General features: G+C 45.5%; 2 protein-coding genes across 5 annotated transcripts in view; one reads left to right on the top strand and one right to left on the bottom strand.

Annotated features, from left to right (window-relative positions):
• The window catches only part of LOC126480893 (CXXC-type zinc finger protein 1-like), an 83,930-nt gene extending 83,140 nt beyond the window's left edge, over nucleotides 1-790 (bottom strand). Inside the window, exon 1 of one of the 2 annotated variants that reach the window (XM_050104288.1) lies at nucleotides 621-790. In XM_050104288.1, the coding sequence (XP_049960245.1) occupies nucleotides 621-650 (30 nt within the window). In that variant the 5' untranslated portion in view covers nucleotides 651-790. Of the gene's footprint in view, nucleotides 1-278; nucleotides 479-620 lie in introns of those variants that run through there. The other variant, XM_050104289.1, reaches the window with a different exon arrangement.
• Nucleotides 791-1,053: 263 nt separating this feature from the next.
• Nucleotides 1,054-21,350, top strand: part of LOC126480891 (evolutionarily conserved signaling intermediate in Toll pathway, mitochondrial) — a 101,558-nt gene continuing 81,261 nt past the window's right edge. The window contains exon 1 of one of the 3 annotated variants that reach the window (XR_007587476.1): nucleotides 1,054-1,861. Coding sequence is in view for 2 of the 3 variants with exons in the window: in XM_050104286.1 (XP_049960243.1) it covers nucleotides 1,393-1,861 (469 nt within the window). In the remaining variant the exon portion in view is untranslated. The remainder of the gene's footprint in view (nucleotides 1,862-21,350) is intronic. The other 2 variants (XM_050104286.1, XM_050104287.1) reach the window with 2 other exon arrangements.

Raw genomic sequence — 21,350 nt, 5'->3', positions numbered from 1 at the left:
AAAAATAAATTATCTTTAATTTTTGCAATCTGATTAAGCATCAGTCATGGTGGTAAATTCATACAGTACTAAGCCAGTAGCCAATCCTGTGAAGATAATTACTAGTGCCTAAATATAATTCAATGAATAAGTATAATTGTATGTATAATGAACTACCACTTCGGTTTACAATTTCAATCATGCATCAACAAACATAACTAGTCAACACGGATTTCTAAAAACACAATAATCCATGGTAGCGACGCAATCTTTCTCATTCTTACACTGAACTGACTTACTTTAGACTGACAATGTGTCGTGTTTTCTCAATTCGTTCAAAAAATAAAATTACTGATAGTATCTGATGCTGTGTTGCCTACAGATTTCTTCACAATTTCATTTACAGTACATTTAAGTACTGCATATCTGCTTTGATCATTTACATCAACGGATGCCCTGTTGTAGAAAGAAAGATATGTCACGTGCTATCTTATCTGCATATTTTAAATAGATCGCTATCAAGCCTAATACAAAATCTATCTTTGCCACTACTGCTGTAGTGTTGTTTAGTGTGAGCTGTGAGTGATACGTATCGCGGTGCCGTAAACATGGGCGCAAAGTGCAAAGCAAATATCACCTACCGAAAGACCTGCATATTCCTTATCAGTCATTTTTATGAGCTCTTGCAGCAATCAGGAACGAGAAACTCCACACGTAAAATGAAATGTCTCATTTAACTGCTCTGAACTTCATTGTCAAAAATTCAAAATAACTCTCTTCCCACAACAACACATCTCCACTAACTTGTCGAGCAATATCTTTGAGTTTCACAGTTTTTTTTTTTTTTCTTCGTACGTACAGTTGCTAAATCCACAGCCACTGCGGAAAATCCCTCAAAATAAATCAGCCAATATTAATCAGCTAACAAGCACTGAAACATAGCTGTATTTATATCAAACACTGAAAAAAGCAAAGAAAAATATAATTTTATTTACATCAGTCAGTGAAAATCAAAAACTGTTACAAGGTGTTTGTTTTCCAGTCATAATTTTTTTTGTCCAAACGAGGCCACTGAATTAATTTGTGGAAAGCTATCGCCTTATCACACCTGAATCATGTACTGTACTACCCATGAAGACGTGTGAAATGACAATGGGTGCATCTGTCTACATATAAGCGTTGAACGTGGGTCAAAGACGCTTGGTTGTATTGCCGGTGTGCGGTGTGAGATGGTTATAAACCTCTCACTGCTAGTAATCACGATCGGTTCTTTTTTTGTACAGTTGTATATTTGAACAACATTATACAGTGTGTTGTGGAATAATTAACTTTATCTGTATGGGTGTCATCTGGCATGTTCCGAAGCCAGAGGAGTGATAAAGTTTATATTTGCTGTGATGAGATTTGCAGACAATGTATAGGAGGAGTTTTCCTATGATATGTACAAAATTGCGATGCGTGTTACACGAGCATCGACGAAAGACAAGGCCATCTGACCATGCAGAGAATTTATTTTATTACGTTAGGCAAATTCATAGTGCCCGTCGACTGCTGGAGAAGGACAACACATACAAGAGACAGCTGATAAAAGCCGAAGATTTCGAGAATATCAAGGACAAGAGTAAAGAAACGTATCTAGAAATGGTTCATATATATGAGAATAGTTCGGTTCAAAGACGTGGACATGTAGAATTTATCTATTCGGCTATGAAACACATGAAGGAGTTTGGCGTGCACAAGGATTTGGAAGTGTACAAAGCGCTGATCAATGTGTTGCCTAAGGGGAAATTTATCCCGACAAACATTTTTCAAGCTGAGTTTATGCATTATCCTAAACAGCAACAATGTATTATAGATGTGTTAGAGCAAATGGAAGACAATGGTATGTATGAGTTGTAGCTCATTTTGGGATTAACTTTAGTCGTTTTCTTCTACATCTGTACTCCGTAAATTACTATTAAGTGTGTGGTAAATGGTACTTACCATTATATCGCATATTAGGGCTTCTTCCCATTCCATTAGACTGATCTTGGCTTCGTGGGCCACCTGTAGTATGTAGGGGGACTCATTCAACATGTTAAAGAGGCTATTCCGGCTGCCATTGAGGGAACAGGATGCAACCAACTACAGATTGTGGTGCATGTTGGAACAAATGAAGCCTGTCATCTGGGCTCAGAACTGATTGTGCCCTGCCCTTTGTTTCTGCATTGAGTGGAAGGACAGCCGAAAGACTTTGAAGTGTCTGTGACAAGCTAGGCTGCGACTTCCTGGACTTGCACCGTAGGATTGAAAACTGTAGTGTCACCCACCCCCACCCCCCCATGTAGGTCAGGTGTGCACTACACATCACATGCTGCTACTCAGGTAGCTGACTGTGTATAGGGTGCACACAAGGGTTTTTCAGATTAGGTGATTCTCCATCCAGTCCCAATAACAATAACTGTCGGAAACCCAGAAGTATCAGTGTAAGAGCAAAAGAAATGCCCTCCACAGGCGAGAGTATTAAATAGCCTACTTATGGTAAACTGCCGAAGCATTCACAGCAAAGTGCCAGAGTTCGAAGCACTCATGGGAAGCAGTGAAGCTCACATACTACTAGGTCAGAAAGCTGGTTGAAACCTGAAATTGATAGCAGTGAGATTTTTGGAGAAAATTTAAGTGTGTATCGGAAGTATAAGCAGATGGGAAGTGGAGGTGGTGTATTTTTTGCAGTAGACAAGAAACTCAAATCCACAAAGATAGAAATTGAAGCTGCATGTGAAATTATTTGGGCAAGACTCAGTATCAGGGGTGGACATAAAGTGATCATTGGATCCTTCTTTTGCCCATCAGACTCATCTCCTGGTGTAACCAAACACCTCAGACAAAAACCTCAGTTCAGCTGTTTGTTGTTGCTGTTGTTGTTGTTATTATTGTTGTGGTCTTCAGTCCTGAGGCTGGTTTGATGCAGCTCTCCATGCCACTCTATCCTGTGCAAGTACCTACTGCAACCTACATCCTTCTGAATCTGTTTAGTGTATTCATCTCTTGGTCTCCCTCTATGATTTTTACCCTCCACACTGCCCTCCAGGTTAGCACACTGGACTCGCATTCGGGAGGACGACGGTTCGATCCCATCTCCAGCCATCCTGATTTAGGTTTTCCGTGATTTCCCTAAATCGTTTCAGGCAAATGCCGAGATGGTTCCTTTGAAAGGGCACGGCCGATTTCCTTCCCAATCCTTCCCTAACCCGAACTTGCGCTCCGTCTCTAAAGACCTCGTTGTCAACGGGACGTTAAACACTGACCACCACCACCACCACCACTGCCCTCCAATACTAAATTAGTGATCCCTTGATGCCTCAGAATATGCCCTACCATCCGATCCCTTCTTCTAGTCAAGTTGTGCCACAAATTTCTCTTCTCTCCAATTCTATTCAATACGTCCTCATTAGTTATGTGATCTACCCATCTAATCTTCAGCATTCTTCTGTAGCACCACATTTTGAAAGTTTCTATTCTCTTCTTGTCCAAACTATTTATCGTCCATGTTTCACTTCCATACATGGCTACACTCCATACAAATACTTTCAGAAATGACTTCCTGACACTTAAATCTATACTCGATATTAACAAATTTCTCTTCTTCAGAAACGCTTTCCTTGCCATTGCCAGTCTACATTTTATATCCTCTCTACTTTGACCATCATCAGTTATTTTGCTCCCCAAATAGCAAAACTCCTTTACTACTGTGAGTGTCTCATTTCCTAATCTAATACCCTCAGCATCACCCGACTTAACTCGACTACGTTCCATTATCCTCATTTTGCTTTTGTTGATGTTCATATTATATCCTCCTTTCAAGACATTATCGATTCCGTTCGACTGCTCTTCCAAGTCCTTTGCTGTCTCTGACAGAATTACAATGTCATCAGCAAACCTCAAAGTTTTTTTCTTCTCCGTGGATTTTAATTCCTACTACAAATTTTTCTTTTGTTTCCTTTACTGCTTGCTCAATATACAGATTGAATAACATCAGCGAGAGGCTACAACCCTGTCTCACTCCCTTCCGGAACCACTGCTTCCCTTTCATGTCCCTCGACTCGTATAACTGCCTTCTGGTCTCTGTACAAATTGTAAATAGCCTTTCGCTCCCTGTGTTTTACCCCTGCCACTTTCAAAATTTGAAAGAGAGTATTCCAGTCATCATTGTCAAAAGCTTTAGCTAAGATAAGTCGTAGGGTCAGTATTGTCTCACATGTTCCAACATTTCTACGGAATCCACCTGATCTTCCCTGAGGTCGGCTTCTACCAGTTTTTCCATTCGTCTGTAAAAAAATCATGTTAGTATTTTGCAGCATTGGCTTATTAAACTGATAGTTCGGCAATTTTCATATCTGTCAACACCTGCTTTCTTTGGGGTTGGAATTATTATATTCTTCTTGAAGTGTGAGGGTATTGCACCTGTCTCGTACATCTTGCTCAGCAGATGGTAGAGTTTTATTAGGCCTGGCTCTCCCAAGGCTGTCAGTAGTTCTAATGGAATGTTGTCTACTCCCGCGGCCTTGTTTCGACTTAGGTCTTTCAGTGCTCTGTCAAACTCTTCATGCAGTATCATATCTCCCATTTCATCTTCATATACATTGTCTTCCATTTCTATAATATTGTCCTCAAGAACATCTCCCTTGTATAGAACCTCTATATACTCCTTCCACCTTTCTGCTTTCCCTTCTTTGCTTAGAACTGGGTTTCCATCTGAGCTCTTGATATTCATGCAAGTGGTTCTCTTTCCTTCAAAGGTCTCTTTAATTTTCCTGTAGGCAGTACCTATCTTACCCCTAGTGATATACGGCTCTACAGCCTTACATTTGTCCTCTAACCATCTCTGCTTAGCCATTTTGCACTTCCTGTCGATCTCATTTTTGAGACGTTAGTATTCCTTTTTGCGTGCTTCATTACTGCATTTTTATATTTTCTCCTTTTGTCAATTAAATTCAATATTTCTTCTGTTACCCAAGGATTTCTATTAGCCCTCGTCTTTTTACCTACTTGATCCTCTGCTACCTTCACTATTTCGCCTCTCAAAGCTACCCATTCTTCTACTGTATTTCTTTCCCCCATTCTTGTCAATCGTTCCCTTATGCTCTCCCTGAAGCTCTCTACAACCTCTGGTGTCCCCCCCCCCCCCCCCCCCCCCCCCCGCAGGGGTCCACAATTCTTCTGTGGACACGTGCGTGGCAAGCACAGGACCCCGAGCTAATGTGGCTCTCCTTCCTTTCTGGGCTGCACACCTTCCTTTTCCACATCCTTCCCCATCCCCATCTCCCCCCCCCCTCCCCGCCCCCCTCACCACACCTCTTCCCTTCCCTTTCTTCCCCTCTGGGAGTATGTTTAGTGCCTACGTCCGTAGATGGACAGTCTCTTTTCTTCGCTTTCTCTGTTGGCAAGTCTTTGTCCTTCCTTTGTCCTTCTCTTTTCCTTACCTCTTCTCTTTCCCATTTTCTCCACTGCGACATTTGAGAACTCTCTTCTTTCCTTTTCTTTGTTCCTCCCTTTCTCTTAATTCCTCCCTGTGCGTGTCTGAAGGCTGGCCCACGCATAGCCGGTGACAGGGTAATGCGCAATTCCCCGCCCCGGGTAGACAGGTAGGACACATACGTACCCCCTGGTAACGGCCAGGCCCAGGGAGGGATGATTACCTGAGCTGATACCTTCCGAAAGTGCCGGTTGGTGCCTCCGTCCGTTTCTTGGGAGTTGTGACCTGAGGTGTGAACAATCACCTAAAGAGGAAGTGCCCTCAGTGAGGGCCCCCACAAGGAAGGAGCACGCCATCGGAGACACCGGTAATCATGGGGGTACTTCTGCAATGGTTTCCTCATCATCTACTATGTCTGCTCACAGGCGTAAGTTCAATGAGTCTCAGCCACAGACAGTTCTTCCATCGTTGCCACAGTTCCTTGTTGTTTCTCGGTCAGACGAAGGTCAAGACTTCTCCACTGTCAACCCTTTCATTATTCAGAAAGGTGTCCATGCAATAGCAGGTCATGTAAAGTCTTATTCCCGATTACGGAATGGCACCCCTGTTGTTAGAAACAGTCAGTGCCCTCCAGGCACAAAAATTGCTTCGTACCTCACTACTACACACCTTCCCTGTCCGGGTGGAACCACACCATACTTTAAATTCCTCGCGTGGAGTCGTTTATACGCGCTCCCTTGATGGATTGCTGACGAATAAATTCAGCACTACCTGTCTGACCAGGGCGTTACGGCTGTTCATAGGGTTATGAAAAGGGTTGACACGAACATCATTCCAACCCACACTGTCTTCTTGACATTTGACAAAGTTCAACTCCCATCGAAAATCAAAGCAGGCTATGAGATAATTTCCGTTCGCCCTTACGTCCTGAACCCTACGCGTTGCTATCGGTGTCAGCGGTTCAATCACACCAGCCAGTCCTGTTCCAATCTGGCCAAATGTGTTACGTGTGGCAAGGATGCCCATGAGGGTGCTTGTCCACCTCCATCCCCTCGCTGCATCAATTGTATGGGTGACCACGCTGCTTCCTCTCGAGATTGCCCCGTTTTTAAGGATGAAAAGCTCATCCAGGAAATCAGAGTGAAGGAAAAGGTGTCGACCTTTGCTGCTCGAAAATTATTCGCCAGTCGACAGCCCACCGTGCCTCAGACAGGAAAATACAGCACTGTCCTTGCCTCTCCTTGGCCAACAAAGGAGGCGGCATGCAGACTTGCGACCTCACCTTTAGTACCACGGTCGTCAGATCGGCCAGCGCAAAGATTGCCCGTTCAACCTCCCCACTTTCGCCTGCCCACTCTGACTCACCCTTCATCGGGTTCTGCTAAATCTCGAGCCCAAAAGTCAGACACCAAGACTTCGAAAAAAAGAGCACACTCGTGAAGATTTTTTACGTACCCCAACTTCGCAACCATCGGTTCCTCCTTCTTCTAAACATCATAATTCCAAGAAGGCTACAAAGAAACCCAGTTCCTCTCCTTCTCCGCCAAGGCGTGTCCCATCTACAGCACCACCTGGCGGAAATCGCCCTCGGCCGTCTTCTGTGTTGCCGAGGTGCACTGCTGGCGGCCGATCAATCGGCCGATCGCTGGTGGCAGGAGCTGCTCCTGAACAACCTATGGATCAGGTTCTTCTGCCTTCAGCTGAATGCCATTCCACGCTGTCGGTCGCAAGCTCTGAGCAGTCATTGAGTTGAGGGCAACCTTGGTCACAGTCTTCCCTTTTCTGTCCACCCTATGTCCATTATCCATTGGAATATCTGCGGCATTTGAGCCAATCGGAATGAATTGTCGATCCTCTTATGATCCTACTCGCCAGTCATCTTCTGTCTTCAGGAAACAAAACCGCATCCCCACGATCGCTTTGTTTTCCCTCATTTTCAGTCAGTCCGATTTGATCTCCCCTTTGTTGAAGGCACTCCAGCACATGGAGGACTCGTGATTCTTCTCCATGATACTCTCCATTATCACCCAATCCCCCTAAACAGTTCCTTCCAAGCTGTCGCTGTCCATCTTTCCCTTTCTGGATACACCTTCTCTCTTTGTACTGTATACATTCCGTCGTCCACACCGGTGGCAAGAGCTGATCTTCATCTTCTTGGTCAGCTTCCGCCGCCCTATTTGTTGGTTGGGGACTTCAATGCCCACCACCCGCTTTGGGGATCTCCGCGTCCTTGTCCGCGCGGCTCACTATTGAACTTTGAATGGTTCGCCCTTGCTGATACACACTCGAGTGACCACTTTCCATGTGTCCTTCGATTGCAGCCACAAGTGCCATCTATGCTCCCGAGATGCTGGAAGTTTGCCCAAGCTGATTGGACACTCTTGTCGTCTCTAGCAACATTCGATGACCGTCACTTTCCTAGCGTCGACGATGAAGTCACTCATATTACAGAAGTTATTCTTAAAGCTGCGGAACGTTCAATACCTCGCACGTCCGAATTGCCCCGGCTCTCCCCAGTTCCTTGGTGGAACGAGGCGTGCCATGACGCAATACGTGAGCGGCGATGTGCTCTTCACATTTTCCAGCACCATCCTACTTTGGCCAACTGTATCCGCTATAAGCAGTTCCATGCGCGATGCCGTCGCGTCATTCGCAATAGCAAGAAGGCAAGCTGGGACTTCTTTACTAGCTCATTGAACACCTTCGCTCCCTCCTCGGAAGTTTGGAGTCGGATTCGACGGTTATCTGGCGCGCCTAGTCCCTGGTCTCTGGGCTCACTGTCACACATGATACATTACTGGACCCCGTCGCAATTTCTAACTCATTGGGTCAACACTTTGCTGAGATTTCGAGCTTTCAAATTACCCGCCAGAGTTTCTCCTGAAGTAACGTGCAGAGTCTCCTGAAGAAACGTGCAGCGGAAGCACAACCTCTTGCTTTCTCCTCTCAAAATCGTGAAAGCTATTATACTGTTTTCTCCATGCGGGAACTCCAACACGCACTCTCTTCTTCTCGCTCTTCCGCCCCAGGACAGGATGGTATCCACATCCAAATGTTGATGCATTTATCATACCACACTCAGCGTTACCTCCTTCGCCTTTATAATCGAATTTGGACCGACAGTACTTTTCCCAGACGATGGCGGGAAGCTATCGTCGTTCCCGTTCCGAAACCTGGAAAGGACAAACATCTCCCCTCTAGCTATCGCCCCATTTCTCTCACGAGTAGTGTCTGTAAGGTTTTGGAGCGTATGGTGAATTGCCGTTTAGCCTGGTGACTGGAGTCCCAAAGCCTTTTAACACCTGCCCAATGCGGTTTCTCAAAGCACCGTTCTGCAGTTGACCATCTTGTTGCTCTCTCCACTTATATCATGAACAATTTTCTCAGGAAACGCCAAACAGTAGCAATATTTTTTGATCTGGAGAGAGCATACGATACCTGTTGGAGGACAGGCACCCTCCGCACACTGTTCTCTTGCGGCTTTTGAGGTCGGTTGCCCCTTTTTCTTCATGAATTTATGGCAGAGCGCACGTTTAAAGTGCGGGTGAACACTACTCTCTCCCGTACTTTCTCACAAGAAAACGGGGTACCCCAGGGCTACGTGCTAAGTGTTGTACTGTTTGCCATTGCCATAAATCCAGTTATGGATTGTCTCTTTCTTGATGTCTCGGGCTCCTTCTTTGTGGACGATTTTGCGATCTACTACCGCTCTCAACGGACCAGCCTTCTTGAACGATGTCTTCAAGGATGTCTCGATCGCCTCCACCCTTGGAGCATCAAAACCGGCTTCCTCTTTTCTCCCAGTAAGCCCGTTTGTGTCAATTTTTGGCTTTGTACGGAGTTTCTTCCGCCTTCCCCAGATCTAAGCCCTGTCGACCTCCCATTCGCGGACGTCACTAAATTCTTGGGTCTTATGTTTGACAGAAAACTGACTGGTCCTCCCACGTTTCCTCTCTTTTGGCTCGCTGTCTGCGATCTGTCAACACCCTCCGTGTCCTGAATGGCACCTCTTGGGGAGCGGACCGAGTGGCCATTATCCTCCTCTATCACACCTTAGTGCGCTTGAAATTGGACTATGGAAGCATAGTTTACTCCTCTTCTCGGCCGTCTATTCTTTGGCGTCTCGACCCTGTCCACTACCGTGGATTCTGTTTAGTGTCTGGAGCTTTTTGCACCAGCCCTGTGGAAAGCCTTTATGCTGAGACTGCTGAACCTCCACTGTCCAATCGGCGTGCTGTCCTGCTAGCCATCTGTCTTCCATGCATGCTAATCTGGCCCATGACATTTTTTTCGATGCCTCCTTGGATTTAGGGTATGCAGGTCGCCCTTCCTCTCTACTATCACCGGGAGTCCACTTCTGTCAACTGCTACATTCTCTTTCCTTCCACTTTCCCAAAAACTTTCTTGAAAACTCGGGGTACAGCACCGCCTTGGCTCCGGCCCCGGACCTGCCTGCTCCGTGACATTTGTCGGTTTCCCAAGGATGGTACCCCTTCTCTTGTTTATCTTCAGGCATTTGCTGCTCTATGTGCACAAATGAAGGATGCCACATTTATTTACACTGACGGCTCAAAAACATCGTTTGGTGTTGGGAGTGCCTATATTGTTGGCAACACCCCCAATCGATTTAGACTTCCTGACCAATGTTCGGTTTATACTGCGGAGCTTTACGCTGTTCTCCAGGCTGTCCAATACATCCGTCGCCATCAGTGGATACAGTATGTTATCTGCTCATATTCTCTCAGCTCTCTCCTCAGTCTCCGAGCTCTATACCCTGTGCACCCTCTGGTCCACCGGATTCAGGACTGCCTCCACCTGCTCCACTTGGGGACGTCTCCGTGGCGTTCCTCTGGATCCCAGGACATGTTGGTATCTGTCGAAATGAGGCGGCCGATATAGCGGTCAAGGCTGCAGTCTCTCTTCTTCGGCCAGCTATTCGCAGATTCCCTTTGCTGATCTACACAGTGCTTTATGTCGTCGTGTTGTTCTTTCATGGCACACACATTGGTCGACACTTCCCAATAATAAATTGGGGACGTGAAAGCTCTTCCCTGTGCTTGGACCTCTTCCTCCCGAACGCGTCGTCGGGAGGAGGTAATTTTAGCTAGACTCCACTCCGGATAGGGCACTGTCTTTTTAGCCATCAACATCTTTTAAGCGGCGATCTCTCCCCCCCCCCCACCACCACCACCACCACCACCACCACCACCACCACCACCACTACCACCACTCTGTCCCCACTGCTCTCAGCTGTGGACGGTAAGACACCTTTCACTTGAGTACCCATATTTTACTCAGTTACGTGCCCGTCTACAGTTGTCGCCTGATATATCTTCCATTTTAGCGGATGACACATGCTCAGCCGATTGCGTTCTCGAGTTTATTAGTGCCAGTTAGATGACGTCAGTCATTTGAGGCTATTTTTGGGGACAAACAACCCTCTTTTCATAGTGGTGAGAGAAACCTCTGGTGTAGTCAGTTTATCCATGTCCCATCTCCTCAATTTCCCACTTTTTTGCCGTTTCTTCAGTTTTAATCTATAGTTCATAACCAATAGATTGTGGTCAGAGTCCACATCTGCCCCTGGAAATGGTCTTCCAATTTAAAACCTGGTTCCTAAATCTCTGTCTTACCATTAGATAATCTGTTCGACACCTTCCAGTATGTTGTAAGTAAGTTTCCCAACAATATTGTAATCATCAGTGGAGACTTTAATTGTCCAACAATTAATTGTGAAAATTAACAGTTTTGTTAGTGGTGGGTGTGATAAATCATCCTGTGAAACATTACTAATTGCCTTTTCTGAAAACTACTTAGGACAGATAGTTCGGAACCCCACTCATGATGGATGTATATTGGTTCTAGTGGCAACAAATACACCCGACCCCTTTGAGAATGTCCACATAAAAACTGGTATCAGTGAGCATGACATGGTCATGATAACAATGATTACCAAAGTACAAAGGCCAACTAAAACAAGCAGAATGATATATATGTTCAGTAAACTAGATAAAAAAATGTGTAGCATCGTACCTCAATGAGGAGCCTGAAACTTTCGTCACAGGTGAGGAGCATGTAGAGGAACTCTGGTTCAAGTTTAAAAGAATAGTTGACCATGCACTGGATAGATATGTACCGACTAGAACAGCTCATAATGGGAGGGAACCTCCATGGTATACAGCACTGTAAAGAAACTTCTAAAGAAACAGAGATTACTGTAAAACAGGGTAGTGCTGTAGATAGAGAGATGCTGAATGACACGCATTCTGCTGTCAAGAGAGCAATGCATGGTGCCTTCAATGTCTACTTTAGCAGAATATTGTCAAATGACATTTCACAAAATCCAAAGAAATTGTGGTCATATATAAAGGCTGTTAATGGCATCAAAGTTAGTGTCCGGCCCCAAACAAATTAGACAGCAACTGAAATTCAGGGGAGCAAAGCAAAAGCTGAAATTCTTAACCCTGTTTAAAATTTTTCTTTACAAACGAAAACCAAGGAGAATTGCCCCATTTAAATACTCTACCTATGAAAAGACAAATCAGATTCGTAGTAGTGTCAGTGGTGTTGAGAAAAAGCTGAAATTGTTAAAATTGAACAAAGTTCCAGATCTGGATGGAATCCCTATCAGATGTTATACTGAATTCGTGGCCGAGTTAGCTCCCTCGTCTAACTATAATCTATCGTAGATCCCTGCCCAGTTTCTGGAAAAAGGCACAGGTCTCACCTGTCTATAAGAAGGGTAGTAGAAGTGATTGACATAACTACTGTCCAATATCCTTGACAATAATTTTTTGTAGAATTTTAGAACATATTTTGAGCTCAAACGTAATGAGGTATTTTGAACAGAATGACCTCCTAAACGCCAGCCAGCCTCTATTTTGAAAACATCAATCATGTGAAACCCAACTCGCACTTTCTCACATGACACATTCAAAGCTTCGGATCAAGACAACCAGATATAAGCAGTCTTCGTCGATTTTCGAAAAGCATTTGATTCAGTATCACACCTACGCTTATTGTTAAAGTACAGTCTTGTATAGGGTATCAAATGAAATTTGTGACTGGATTGAGGACTTTTTGGTAGGGAGAGCACAGCATGTTATCTTGGATAGTGTCATCATTATATGAAGTAATTTCGGTCCACCCCAGGGAAGGATGTTGGGGCTCTTGCTGTTTATGTTGTGTGTTAGTGATCTTGCAGATAATATTAATAGTAAAATGAGGCTTTTTGCAGATGCTGCAGTTATCTATAATGAAGTACTGTGTGAGAGAAGCTGCATTAATATTAACTCAGATCTTGATAAGATTTCAATGTGGTGCAGAGATTGGCAACTTGCTCTGTGTGTTCAGAAATGTAAAATTTTGCACTTCACGTAACGAAAAAAACAGTGTCCTGTGACTAACATCAATGAGTCACAGTTGGACCGAGCAAGTTGACACAGTGGTTAGCACACTGGACTCTCATTCGGGAGGATGACTGTTCAAACCTGCATTTGAGCATCCTGATTTAGGTTTTCCGTGATTTTCCTAAATCGCTTCAGGCAAATGCCGGGGGTGATTCCTTCGAAAAGGCACAGCCGACTTCCTTCCCCAATCCGATGGGACTGATGACCTCACTGTTTGGTCAGTTCCCCGCAGGTCAAGCAATCACAGCTGGAATAGGCCAACCCGCACAAACACCTGGGTGTAACACTTTGTAGGGATATGAAATAGAGTGATCGCACAGGTTCAGTTGTGGACAGAGCAGGTGGTAGACTTTGGTTTATTGGTAGAATAATGGCGAAGTGCACTCAGTCTACAAAAGAGATTGCTTACAAATCACGTGTGCAACCGGCTCTAGAATATTGCTCAAGTGTGTGGGATCTGTACCAGATAGGACTAACAGGGAATATTTAGTATATATATAGAGAAGAGCAGCACAAATGGTCACATGTTTGTTTAATCCTTGGGAGAGTGTCACAGAAATACTGAAGGAACTGAATTGGCATACTCTTGAAGACAGACGTAAACTATCCCGAGCAAGTCTGTTAAGAGTTTCAAGGACCGACTTTAAATGATTACTCTAGGGATGTAATAAAACCTCCTGCATATAGCTCACATAGGGATCTTGAGGATAAGATTAGAATCGTTACTGCATGCACAGAGACATTAAAACAATTATTCTTCCCACGCTCCACACGTGAATGGAACAGGAAGAAACCCTAATAACTGGTACTCTGCCGTGCCGCTCACCATCTTTTACAGAGTGTAGGTATAGACGTAGAAGTAGCTGTGTTTCACACAGAATCCATACTGGTTTTAGGCAACTTAATGAGAGTACTGTTGCTTTTCCATTGTCCAAAATTACAAATGTCTGAGTGTCCATTTTAAACCTTTATACGGTCTGAGCAGGCTGGCTGTAAAGCTGGCCAGATCATGTAATCCCTTAGTATTACTAATTCACAATCACTCGGTGCCTTGTGCACGAAAATGTTTAGATTGGTATGTGAGGTAGGCGATGACACCTGCATATGGTTGATATGGTTCTTCATCCTCTGGACCAGCCCTGGGAATTCTACTGCGGTGATATTTCTGCTAGTGATCCGCATAGGTCTTTCTTGAAAGTGATACAAAAATCCTAAGAGCACCCACGGGAAGGCTTCAGTCCACAGTCCTCTGTGGCCACTGCTCCCCAAGACGATTGTTCTGAGGGTGGTATGCAGTCAAACAATTATGTGTAATGCCACTGAGATCACAGAGTTTCTTGACTAGAGTGAACTCAAATTGTCTTCCCTCGTCTTTCATTATCATTTCCGGGCAAACAAATTGAGCTGTTCAAGCACTGATGAATGCGTGAGCTGTTGATTCTGCTGTAACGCCTTTAGTTGGGACTTATTCCAGCTAATGAGAAACTCTGTCAATAAGTGATAGCAAGTGTCTGTAACCTTCAGATTCTGGAAGGGGGCCTGACAATGTCATAGTTAAAGTGTTGAAAACATGCTTGTGATGTACCAAAGTATCTTAGTTGAGGTTGTATATGAGCACCAGCTTTGCTGCATTGGCACATCAAGCAAGGTTGGGCACAGGCTCAACAGTCACGTTCAGTGTTCGGGCAAATGAAACATTCATTTATGAGACATACTGCGGGCCTAACAAATGTGTGCACCAGGTTGTGTAATTGTTTGAAAATCGTGTGGCATATTGGTGTGGGGACTAGTGGTCCAATTTTGTTCTGAGAGAAATCGCACAGAATTTGGATGTCAGTCCTGGGGACCATTCTGCATTCTTTGCGAGGATTGGTGGAATCACTGTTAAGTAAGTCCGTAATGGCCATATCGTGCTTCTGGACTTTTGCTAGTTTGTCATAATCTAGTTGTAGAAATAACATTGATTCGTGACAGGTGGTCTGCAAGTATGTTGTCGGCGCGATCTAGATGCCAGACATATGCTGTATATTATGCAGTAAAAGTAGAGATGAGGAGTAAAGTCTTGATGGGTGCCATATGGTGTCTGCAAGTGGTGTGTCATCCATATAGCTCATGATGTGTTTTCCTTCAATATCTTTCCCAAAATATCTGACTGCTTCATAGACAGCAGCAGGTAATTCACGATCATTTTGATTGCAGGGCCATGGTTTTTTTTTTTTTTTTTTTTTTTTTTTTTTTTTTTTTTTTTTTTTTTTTTTTTTTTTTGGAGAAGCGAAGTGGTTGTGCGTCACCCACCATAAACTCTCATAAGACAACACCGATGGCTGAACCACTACACTAGTGCCAGTTGTGACAGCAAGTTGTGCATCGGGTATTGGATGAGTGAAAGTGCTCGCTTTTGCTAGGCAGTCTTTGGCTAGTCTGAGCACTTTGTGCTTTTTGTCGGCCCACTATAGATGCTGATGCAAATTTATGGTGCCTGGAAACTGTTACAGGTCATGATAATTATGTAGAGGTAATAATTGCTAAAATAGTTCTGTTCGTTTTGAGTTGGGTGTGTTCCCTGTGGCACTTCGTATGTGTCTGAGAAAAGTCACTATTGCTTACCACAGTTGTAATTTATCCTAATTTAGGACCATGGTCACATCCCGCAGGGCAGCAAGAAAAGTCAAATTTGAAGATAACGCTGTCAGTGAGTCACTGCCAACCTATACTGCATTAGTGTGTAAGGCATTAATAGGAATGGGAAATCTATACAGTGTGATTATTGTGGTCTTTGAGATGTTCTCTGGACTCACAGTTATATACTGCAGTCAATGATGCTGAACGTAGTGGCACCCACTAGAGAATGTGTGAAGTCATTAATATCTGGAATTCAGTAAACGTGTATTGTTCAAGCATTGAGAGCTCTGTAATCACCACATGATATAACGGAACTGTCCTTTCCCAGTACAGCATAGTCCATATCAATTCAGGTAGACTAGGAAAAAATCTTACCTTCATAATCTCAGATGATGCTGAATTTAGCATATGTTAAAATGAAGGACTAAGTAAGGAACACATGTTTTTTAACATTGTAACAAAGAAATTAGTAAGAAACAACTTCAGCAAAGACACACATTACCCCTGAAAATTAAAGAAATGACTTTTTTAAAATAAACCCTGTCCAACTTAAAAGTGGATGCTCTCCTTTACAGAGAATATAGTACTACATGGCACTAATCAACATAAAAAATCTTTTATGGATTGGCACTTTTGGAGAAGAGAAAAAAAAAATTTTTTTCCCTTTTTCTCTGTAAATTATAAAAAAATTCAAAAGGTGACAATAAAAGAACTTTGAGAAGAGATATGTCCAAACTGAGGATACCATTGTAATCATAGCAATTATCTTTCAAATAACAAAAGCTCTAACAAAATATCTACAGTTATTACAGAGATACAGCATTTTAAAAATTTTTCTGAAATTCGCATCTTCAAAATAGTGTTTGCAGTGTCATCTTTGGAGGCCTGTATCTTGGGGCAGGAATTTTTTGGAGAAAACAAAAAAATACATGTTTCTTACTTTGTTGTTGTGGTCTTCAGTCATGAGACTGGTTTGATACAGCTCTCCATGCTACTCTATCCTGTGCAAGCTTCTTTATCTCCCAATACGTACTGCAGCCTACATCGTTTCTTACTTACATATGCTAAATTCAGTAAAATTTGAGAATGTGAAGGTAACCCCCCGTGCCTGAAGTGATACGGATTATGCCGTACAGTTTCATCGGGAAAGCCCATCGTGTGTCCAAAGGTCGGACTATCTCTGGTTGTAATATGTAGATTGCCACTTTTTCCAGCTCGTAAATGTGCTGGCTCCAGCCAGTGTGCTTTGTGGGAGACTGGAAGTCTTGAGAATATGGTGCACGTTACTGCACGAGTGGTGCATTGTACAACTCCTTTCACTCATGCCTTGGTTTGAGGGGGGTGGGGGGAGGAGGAAGAGGAGGAAGGGATGCATAGAGATGAGGCAGAGTGCACTATAATCACTTGTGTTTGGGGTCGCTGACAGCACAGAACAGGTCATAGTGACAGTGAGTCGTGGTGGCCAGATTGGACGTGGCAGATGTATTGCCAATGTTGGCTGTGCGATGCGTGAATGAAAAGCTCTTGCATTGCACTAGTGCAGCAGACACGTTGTGTATGCTTTGACTTAGAGCTGCGTTGTTGGTACGAAGTGCATCCAGTGCTTTGTCAGATAAAGCTGTTGTGTCATTCATTATGAAGCACACCTTTAGTGCAGTAGAGTACGTGACATCGTCATGCCGATGCCCAGTGCGGCACGAGACAGTCTGACGAATGAGGAGGCGTCGGGCCGAAGAGCCTCGGGACGAGTTGCACAGTGTCGTGATGCAGTAATGCTGCATTTGCTAAACTCGGTGTGAGGCGAAAGTGCTGTAGGAAGGAGATTCGTATCACTGGTTCGCTCACATCAGTAACGAAGGAAGTCTGTGGAAACCTTTGACCTGAGCTTAGTTTCAGGGTACAGTTAGAGGTTCTGTGCACAGTGATACGAGAGTCATTTGAAGTGTGGAGTTGTAGGGATGTTGTGCCAGATAGTGCTGCATTTGTATACTTTGGCATCTCGTTCCGGAGTGGCACGGACAATGTTTGTCGCACGAATTGTGGGCTTCGGCAGCTCGAAGTGTCAGTGCGAGCCGATGTGCGTACTGTGACCCGGATTTTGAGTTTGGGTAGCACCCTGTAGGCTGGCAATTACATGTAGCGTCATCAAACTGGACACGATAACAACATTTTGGTAACCTCTATATGGTAGCTGGCGAGGAGATCGATTGTGTGTGTGCCACGAAGGTCTGTGTACTGGCCTGGGGCAGTGACGTCACTGTCGTGTGCTTTTGACACAGGTCGAAGCACCCCCCAGGGGGTCCACAACTCTTTTGTGGATACGTGTGTAGCGAGCACGGGACCCCGAGCTAATGTGGCCTTCCTTCCTTTCCGGGCTGCATACCTTCCCTTTCCACATCCTTCCCCATCCCCCACCTTCGCCCCCCCTCCCACCCCCCCCCTCACCTCTGGCTCTTTCCTTCCCGTTCTCCCCCTCTGGGAGTATGGTTTGTGCCTACGTCCGGAGACGGATGCTCGTAAATGTACCGCATTCTTCGCCTTCCTTGCTTGTATGTCTTCATCCTTCCTTTGTCCTTCCCTCTTCTCTTTGCACTTTTCTCCGCTGCGGCGTTTGAGACCCCTCTTCTTTCCTTTCCCTTTCTCTTTTTTTCCTCCCTGTGCGTGTCTGAAGGCCGACCCATGCCTTTTTGTGCGTAGCCGGTGACGGGGTAACGCGTAATTCCCCACCCCGGGTAGACAGGTAGGACACGTACGTACCCCCTGGTAACGGCCAGGCCCAGGGAGGGGTGATTACCCGAGCTGATACCTTCCGAAAGTGCCGATTGGTCCCTCCGTCCGTTTGTCGGGAGGTGTGACCTGAGGTGTGAACAATCACCTAAGGCGGGAGTGCCCTCAGAGAGGGCCGCCACAAGGGAGGAGTACGCCATTGGAGACGCCGGTAATCATGGGGGATTCTTCCGCAATGGTTTCCTCACCTTCCACTATGTCTGCTCACAAGCCTAAGTTCACTGAGTCTCAGCCACAGACACTTCTTCCATCGTTGCAACAGTTCCTTGTTGTTTCTCGGTATGACGAAGGTCACGACTTCTCCACTGTCAACCCTTTCATTATTCAGAAAGGTGTCGATGCAATTGCAGGTCCTGTAAAGTCTTGTTCCCGATTACGGAATGGCACCCTGTTGTTAGAAACAGTCAGTGCCCTCCAGGCACAAAAATTGCTTCGTACCTCACTACTACACACCTTCCCTGTCCGGGTGGAACCACACCATACTTTAAATTCCTCGCGTGGAGTCGTTTATACGCGCTCCCTTGATGGATTGTCTGACGAATAAATTCAGCACTACCTGTCTGACCAGGGCGTTACGGCTGTTCATAGGGTTATGAAAAGGGTTGACACGAACATCATTCCAACCCACACTGTCTTCTTGACATTTGACAAAGTTCAACTCCCATCGAAAATCAAAGCAGGCTATGAGATAATTTCCGTTCGCCCTTACGTCCTGAACCCTACGCGTTGCTATCGGTGTCAGCGGTTCAATCACACCAGCCAGTCCTGTTCCAATCTGGCCAAATGTGTTACGTGTGGCAAGGATGCCCATGAGGGTGCTTGTCCACCTCCATCCCCTCGCTGCATCAATTGTATGGGTGACCACGCTGCTTCCTCTCGAGATTGCCCCGTTTTTAAGGATGAAAAGCTCATCCAGGAAATCAGAGTGAAGGAAAAGGTGTCGACCTTTGCTGCTCGAAAATTATTCGCCAGTCGACAGCCCACCGTGCCTCAGACAGGAAAATACAGCACTGTCCTTGCCTCTCCTTGGCCAACAAAGGAGGCGGCCATGCAGACTTGCGACCTCACCTTTAGTACCACGGTCGTCAGATCGGCCAGCGCAAAGATTGCCCGTTCAACCTCCCCACTTTCGCCTGCCCACTCTGACTCACCCTTCATCGGGTTCTGCTAAATCTCGAGCCCAAAAGTCAGACACCAAGACTTCGAAAAAAAGAGCACACTCGTGAAGATTTTTTACGTACCCCAACTTCGCAACCATCGGTTCCTCCTTCTTCTAAACATCATAATTCCAAGAAGGCTACAAAGAAACCCAGTTCCTCTCCTTCTCCGCCAAGGCGTGTCCCATCTACAGCACCACCTGGCGGAAATCGCCCTCGGCCGTCTTCTGTGTTGCCGAGGTGCACTGCTGGCGGCCGATCAACCGGCCGATCGCTGGTAGTAGGAGCTGCTCCTGAACAACCTATGGATCAGGATCTTCTGCCTTCGGCTGAATGCCACTCCATGCTGTCGGTCGCAATCTCTGAGCAGTCGTTAAGTTGACAGCAAGAGCAGTCGTTAAGTTGACAGCAACTTTGGTCACATTCCTCCATTTCACGCGATGTCCATTATCCACTGGAATATCCGCGGCATTCGAGCCAGTCGGGAAGAATTGTTGATCCTCTTACGATCCTACTCGCCAGTCATCTTCTGTCTTCAGGAAACAAAGCTGCGTCCCCAAGACCGCTTTGTTCTCCCTCATTTTCAGTCCGTCCGATATGATCTCCCCTCTGTTGAAGGCACTCCAGCCCATGGAGGACTCATGCTTCTTCTCCATGATACTCTCCATTATCACCCAATCCACTTAAACACTTCCTTCCAAGCTGTCGCCGTCCGTCTTTCCCTTTCTGGATACACATTCTCTCTTTGTACTGTATACATTCCATCGTCCACACCAATGGCACGAGCTGATCTCCTTCATCTTCTTGGTCAGCTTCCAACCCCCTATTTGCTGGTTGGGGACTTCAATGCCCACCACCCGCTTTGGGGATCTACACATCCTTATCTACGTGGCTCACTATTGCTAGACGTCTTCCACCAAGCGGATCTAGTTTGCCTCAACACTGGGGTCACACATTTTTGTCTGCCTCCACGACAAATTTATCTCATTTGGACCTTGCGGTCGGTACTGTTCCGCTAGCTCGGCGCTTCGAATGGTTCGCCCTTGATGATACGCACTCGAGTGACCACTTTCCATGTGTCCTTAGACTGCAGCCTCAACTGCCATATATGCGCCCGCGATGCTGGAAGTTTGCCCAAGCCGATTGTACACTTTTTTCGTCTCTAGCGACATTCGATGACCGTCGCTTTCCCAGTGTCGACGATGAGGTCACACATATTACCGACGTTCTTCTTACAGCTGCGGAACGTTCAATACCTCGCACCTCCGAATTGCCCCGGCTCTCCCCAGTTCCTTGGTGGAACGAGGCATGCCGTGACGCAATACGTGAGCTGCGACGTGCTCTTAGCGTTTTCCAGCACCATCCTACTTTGGCCAACTGTATCCGCTATAAGCAGTTCCGTGCGCGATGCCGTCGCGTCATCCGCGATAGCAAGAAGGCAAGCTGGAAATTCTTTATTAGCTCATTTAACACCTTCACTCCCTCCTCGGAAGTTTGGAGTCGACTTCGACGGTTCTCAGGCGTGCCTAGTTTCTCCCCGGTCTCTGGGCTCACTGTCGCGCATGATACCTTAGTGGACCCCGTCGCAATTTCTAACTCATTGGGTCAGCGCTTTGCTGAGATTTCGAGCTCTTCAAATTACCCGCCAGCGTTTCTCCCGAAGAAACGTGCAGCGGAAGTGCGACATCTTGCTTTCTCCTCTCAAAATCGCGAAAGCTACGATACTGTTTTCTCCATGCGGGAACTCCAACATGCACTCTCTTCTTCTCGCTCTTCCACCCCAGGACAGGATGGTATCCACATCCAAATGTTGATGCATTTATCATACCATAGTCAGCGTTACCTCCTTCGCCTTTATAATCGAATTTGGACCGACAGTACTTTTCCCAGACGATGGCGGGAAGCTATCGTCGTTCCCGTTCCGAAACCTGGAATGGACAA

This window comes from Schistocerca serialis, chromosome 5, assembly GCF_023864345.2.
Source record: "Schistocerca serialis cubense isolate TAMUIC-IGC-003099 chromosome 5, iqSchSeri2.2, whole genome shotgun sequence".
NCBI lineage: Eukaryota > Metazoa > Arthropoda > Insecta > Orthoptera > Acrididae > Schistocerca > Schistocerca serialis.
The sequence above is the reverse complement of the archived record's forward strand: the minus strand, read 5'-3'. Positions and strand labels throughout refer to the sequence as shown.